General features: G+C 29.1%; 1 protein-coding gene across 1 annotated transcript in view; it reads right to left on the minus strand.

Annotated features, from left to right (window-relative positions):
- Nucleotides 1-6913, minus strand: part of LOC100575087 — a 9279-nt gene that overhangs the window by 1504 nt on the left and 862 nt on the right. Inside the window, exons 2-4 of the mRNA XM_016803221.2 lie at nt 4338-4545; nt 4066-4175; nt 632-747 (exon numbers count right to left, since the gene is read on the minus strand). Of these exons, the coding sequence (XP_016658710.1) occupies nt 696-747; nt 4066-4175; nt 4338-4545 (370 nt within the window). The 3' untranslated portion in view covers nt 632-695. The remainder of the gene's footprint in view (nt 1-631; nt 748-4065; nt 4176-4337; nt 4546-6913) is intronic.

The following is a 6913-nucleotide window of genomic DNA, read 5'->3' on the forward strand; positions in this document are numbered from 1 at the left end:
TTTGATAATAGGTCAATTCACTCTAAAATCAAAAATGACAACATCCTATATAAACTAGCGAACGAAAATTTTGCTATAATGTACGTATGTAAGACGGAGACAACACATGCAGGTGTGACGTCCTCTTAAAGCAAAGAAACTTCCAATAAATCATTTAACTTACTGAATGAAATGTGAGAATATTTTTATTAGATAATATACCTAGTTGTGTCCACCAAAAATAACCTCTACCTAGGTATTACGCATAGATACATTTTTTATTAATGTATCAGTACCTATTAGTATTCACTTAATAATATGACATCAATTTATGCAGTTTAGTAAATATTATGGTCAACTAAGCCTTGCAAATATTGATCAAACAAGAATATTAATACATTTTGTTATGAATTATCAAATTGTATTCTATCAAATTTTGAATCCTTTTCATATCTTCTACTTATAATTTAAGTTGAAAACTAATCCAATTTTGTGTAAGATCTTACATGAATAAATAAAAAAAAATTGAATGAGAACACATTTTTTATCAATTTTCATTAAGTGAGTTAGTCATTGCTGTTTAAACATTTTAAAATTATATTATAAAAGTAGGTAGGTATTATAATTTATTTTTATTTTTCAAAAATATTACCTTGCGGAGTATGTATTGTCTCTGATATTTTTAAAGTCAAATGATCAACATTTTAGATCTTTGATCACTGTAGGCACGTCTGTTTTGATATTTCTTTCTGTTTAAGAGGTTTCATACTGAAAGTAAAGAATTAATTTTATTATATTGAGTAACCTATACATTTGTTTTATAATAATAATTTAACGTCTGTACCAAATATTGAACTATTGATTTAATATAAATCTACAAATGTAATCATTTTTATAACTTTAGTAACATATTCATATTTAAATTAGTTTTAAGTAAAATTAAGTTTTGATGAAAATGTATGGTGGAAGTGTGTGAATGTTTGTTTACATAACAACTATGGTCACTAAGGTACCTAAAATCTTTTTTTACTTGTATAATATTATTAAGTGGTCAAAACATATTTGAATGGAATTTATATTATTTCTGTAACACATATTGTACAGTTATTAGTTGTAAAATAGGTTTCTATTTTATTTTTATTTAAAGGAATTTATTTTTGATAACTTATTAAAACTCCAAAATAGTCACTCATAAGACATATTTTAATAATATTTAAGAGTTGCAGCCATATATGTAGTTTTATATTGTACATTAAGTAGGTAACAAAGGAATTTCCCCTTTACACAAGAACATATATTGTTCAGTTTATCAATTTTATATTAATTTTAAACTAATTAAGTAGGAATATATTTATTATTCTTTAAAGTGTTTAAATACATAATTAATAATGAGTTAATTCCATTAAACATTTAATTAATTTGTCATGAAAACATTCAATAATTCTTCAAATTTTATATCAATTTATTATGGGGACATTCAAAAATTCACAAAGACAAATATTGTAACATTCAAAAATTAAAGATAAAGAAGATAGATTAGTATCTAGTAAATTAGATATTTAATTTATATTACTATCTCAAATTTATGAGGATTTAAAATACTTTTACGTTATAATCATTTTTTTTTAGGAAAATATTGCCTAAATAATAATAACTTTTTTAAATATGAACAAAGAAAAATAGATAATATGGAATAGTTACTCAACAATACACTCTCTTCAAGTTAAGAAACATAGTCGGCGACCTACTTGTGCGCAGGGGCGTGGCAATACTACACGGCAGGTATACAGATAATTAAATAGGTAGGAATAACAAACGGATGTTGCCTGACTGCAGCCTAACATAACAGGACGCCACTGGCTACGTTATTCAACTTGAACAGAATATATTTATTATTTTATTGAAATTAATAAAAGTTAAAAGTACTTCAAAATTGTATGTACCTTATAAGTAACTGAAGGATTTTTTAAAAAAAATGTAAGGCTTAGATAAGTGTATAAAATGACAAGGTCTATATTATAGCAAATGTTGTAATCCACTACTCAATTCATTAAAAAATGGTGAAGATAAAAATAATAAAAGTACTTTAACCAACTAGATACACAAGAATATTTCTTTCAAAATCACAAAAATGGACATCCATTTTTCAATGAATTGCCCTGTAGAGGCATTTGACATTTAGCGCATACTTATAAAAATTAATTTAGTGTGGCTTCTTACAGAGGTACAGTTGTATAGACACAAATATAAATATAGATGCATAATTTAATGTGAAAAACCGCCTATTGGGTGATAAGATTAAAATAATCTTCATAGTTCTTAGTTTCATTTAATGTCTAAAATAAAGTTTGAATGCCATAGTAATTTGAATTCGGGATCGTGTAAGGACTAAGCTATAAAGTATTATTTACTATTTATTACTATTTTTTCAGTATTTGAAAATGTTATTATTTTTTAAATCATTTTAGTAATTTTTAGAATGGATAGATAATAAAATGTATGAGTAATTTTCTTAATTAATGAATTGTATAATTATATCTTGAGTGTAAGACATACACGAGTATATAATTTATGTATACTATGTTGCACCATATTGTGTTTAATTTGTTATGGGAATAGTAATGTTAATTTATTGTTTAAGAATTTTTTAATGCATGCTTAGTATTATTATTTATTCATAAGATAACCTTACACTAACTAATGATTACTCTGAGGTAAGGAAATAAAGTAAAACCAATAATTCAAGAAATAAGCTCAGAATAAGAAATTAGTAAAATTGTATATGCATTCATTTGATAATTGAATACCTACTATCTAATAGTGTTGAAAGCATGACTAAATAATAAATGTATTTAGTCATGGTTGAAAGTATATAACATACCTAACAACAAGTAATAATTATATAACTTTAGTAGGTAATGTGAAAAAAATTAATATATAATTGACTTCAAAAAGTCTTTAGTGATTGTCGAGGTGATTGTTTAATAAATAATAAACCCAAAGCAAATAGGTAATTAAATTAAACATTAACCAAAACTTTCTAACTACGTCCCTAGCCAAAATTGCACATAATATACAGATAACATTATATTATAATTTATTTTTTCATTATTAAAGACTAACACCTATAGAGTTGATTTAATGTTGGCAAATAAAATGAAACATAACACAAGGTCGATTAATAATAAACAATTTTTATGGTTTAGAATGAATGGTGTTTTTATTTACACGGTGAGTCATGGCCTTGGTCTTTTATCGATTGGCTCGAGACCTTGAATATAAAACAAAATTAAAATTAAAAACGCTTTGGGTAAAAAAAAAAAATCCTTAAAAGCGTTAACAGTACCGAGCATATTATTATTATTATGTTGTGGTTAAAATAGTGTGGGCGTAGACACCCGACAGATTAGTCATGTTCTAATAAAGCATTGGGTGTCACCGATTTCACCATAAAAAGTCGCAACGATGTACAGAGTGTATCGTGAATGTCAAACGTGTGCAAAATATGCAATTGGATATTTTGGTCCGTTTTGATACACTCTGTATAAACGTAAAAAAAACCCGTATGCCACGTAGTCATGGTAGCTCGACCACGGGTGGAGGAAGGAAGGGGCCAAGGGGGATCGATAACGCTACGCAGTAGTGCGCAGAGCGCACCGACCGCGACGTTGCCAAGTCAGACGACCCGCACTGGCGTAGTGGTGGGGCGTGTCTTTTGTGTTCGGCGCAAGCCCAACACGTAAGTTTCGAGTGATCAATATTTGAGGAAAGTGAAAACCACCACGTACAGAATAAGCGGGGGGGGGGACAAAACACAATACAATATTTCAATAACATTTAAATTCAACAGACGTTTTATAAGAATGAATATTAATAACTAATCAATAATTACTAATTTATTACAACGTATATTATGTAGGTACCACCTATAATACAATAATAGATTTATAAGTTCTAAATTATAAATAATATGTTATAATAATATGTAGGTAGGTAATTAATTAATTCATGACTAAGCGATACATTATTATAATATAATTTACATTTTATTCGTATGGTTATTATAACATAATAAATTATACTTACGAAAATCGAGTCCGTTGGTCAGCCGCCGGGCGTGGCAAAGCAAAAGCTTCCTGCACCAGCACCGAGTGATGGCCGAGCGGATGTCGTTTTCGGCTTTTGGGCGTCCATTTCTGCAACAAAACTTGGTAAGGCGGTTGCACAATGCGAATAAAATGTATAAAATACACCGTAAAGATATATTATGTAATAATATAATATTATAATACGACGTATTGTAGGCAAACACGATAGGTAATGTTATAATATTAAAATATTCCGTTTATTACGCTTACCGTCCGCCATATTTGTCCTTGGAGCACCAGCAGGAAAATGGTGAAACAGAGCACCGTCAGCTTTTGAGTGCGGACCGCAAATGAAGTATGAGCGGTAGCGTTAGCCGTCGATGACGATGAGTGGGATGTGAGGCGGGCGGCGGCTATCGTGAGTTTGCGCAAAGTAGAGGGGCCGCCGTAGAATAGAATATTCGCCGTATAGAATGTTCTAGAAGAACGTAGAACGACAAAGTCGATAAAAAAAAAAAAAACGGCTGCTGCAGCTGCGGTAGTGCGGTTCCGTTTCGTCAGCTCGCGTGTTATAGCTATAGTCGTGTAGTATTATAATATTAATGTATTTCAACGGCTGCGCAATGAAATGGTTTTTGCTTGTCGATTTCTAAACTTGACGGGTGTGGCGGGGTACTGGGGTAGTGCGCACTGCGCAAAACCATTATTCTATTCTGTGGCAAAACCGCCGCTAATATTCATACACCGGCACGTTATTGTGGCTAATAATTGCTATAAATTATAATCTTATGACGCCAACAGCCAACGTACTATGTATAATATAAAAAAATAAAATATGATCACATGCTCAATCGCTCAAAAAGCAGACTTTTTGGTGGAACTGAACACTGAAGTCACCCCCATATGGCCTATGGCCATATAATATGTAATACATCTTATAGACTATAGTACCTACATTACAATACCTAACTAAATATATTTTTATTTAACTACCTTTAACACTACATTTTTCATAGGAAATACAACAATTCGCAATTTATAAATATTGGTTTCAATAGTAGTTTGCGGATCTTGTGTGGCTGTGTCATAGAGTATAACTGTATGCAGCTCGATGCAGGGCCGTTCAATAATAGGGGCAATGATACAATTTTACCCCGGGCCCTATTTTAAGACATTTTCACAGGCGTCCTTAAAAAATTCATGATGGATTCATATATTTATAAAAAAATTTAATGAGCCATAGATTAAGTTTAAGTTTTACTGGATGTGTCCTATTAAGGCATTAACCTATCATTAAAGGAAAATAGGACATTTTATTCTCGAATTTTGATCGTTTTCTCGTATGCATCATAATTATTATAATAGTAATAATAGAATATACAAAGCTGCCAAAGTGAAAAAGTATATTAGATATTATATATTTATATGTAGGTATCATTATTAATTTTACAAAAAATATATATATTATATAGGTACCTAACAACACAAGTAAAAAGAGTAGGTACGTACATATAAATTTTAATTTAGATTTATTTAAATGAAAGTTACTTAGTTACACACTTAAATAAAAAAAAAATATTTTTATTTTATCTGGATTAAAATACATATATTTCTTTACATTTAGTTTTTAATTTGCTTTATGTTGAAAACTGTGTAGGTATTTATAATTTCAATCATACCACCCTACCATGCAATGTCTGTATATTTTTTTCCATTTTGAATTAAAACTAAATAATAATTTATAGACATACTGTATAGGAATATAAAATTATACTCAATAAGTAGGTACCTAACCTAACCTACTTAACAGGTCAGTAACTGTCTGATCTCTGCAACAAAATCTTATATTATTTTGTATTATTAACTTATCAAGCGTTTATTATTATAAGTACTAAGTAGGTACATTATATCTAACTCCCAGTCATATTATCGGAGGTTGTCTTAAAGGACATCACAACACTAAAAACAAGGTTGCTTATATTTAAAGCATGTCATTATCTAAGAAATATGGTGTGGGTCTCATACGTCTTATAGACTAATTTTATTATTCAATGAGATGCAGATTGCAGACGTTTGAAAATAATATGCATTATTGCATTATGATTTGATAGAGCTGAAGTTGGAAAGCGGCGTATGTTTTACTTGCAAAAGTGTCTAGATTAACAAAACTATTTCAATCGTTAAATATAATATTTAAAAAAAGAATTGTTATGTAACTAAATAATTATAATTTATAATATGTACCTAATACCTATGCAACAACAAGATATATTATAATTTAAATCACACCATCGTCTTAAGCATATCAATATACTTAGAAATCAGGATCATGGAAAAAAAATTTTGAAATACTATTTAAGTTATTAAAATCATTGTGTAAATCAAATTACTTTTAAACTTGAAACATATAGGCGGCTTCTCAGTCGTCGGCTCTATGACGTCACGCGGCTATTCGTCAACTCTCATTATTTCGTTGAATAATCATTTTTTTAACTTCAGATTTTTACCAAAACGTTTTTCATTATGTTAACTGCAATAATATGCCAATAAACTTAAAATTAAAAAAAAAAATTAGTGTTGTGATGTCCTTTAAGATAATTATCAGTCAGTCGCTAAATTTTACAATCCACATTAACCGTGTGTAAAATATGCACGCATAATAATAATATAAGCATTATACACGAGGATAAAATGTATTTTATATGAAGTTATGATAAAAAAAAATGGTCGGGGAGAAAATACCCATAATTAGGATACTAAAATGATTTTGTTTTTAAATCACCATCAGTAATACAAAATAAAATCCTTAGTCTATACTGCAGCCATAGGCGCAAATAGTGGGGGGG

Source organism: Acyrthosiphon pisum, chromosome X (assembly GCF_005508785.2).
Source record: "Acyrthosiphon pisum isolate AL4f chromosome X, pea_aphid_22Mar2018_4r6ur, whole genome shotgun sequence".
In the NCBI taxonomy this organism is placed as follows: Eukaryota; Metazoa; Arthropoda; class Insecta; order Hemiptera; family Aphididae; genus Acyrthosiphon; species Acyrthosiphon pisum.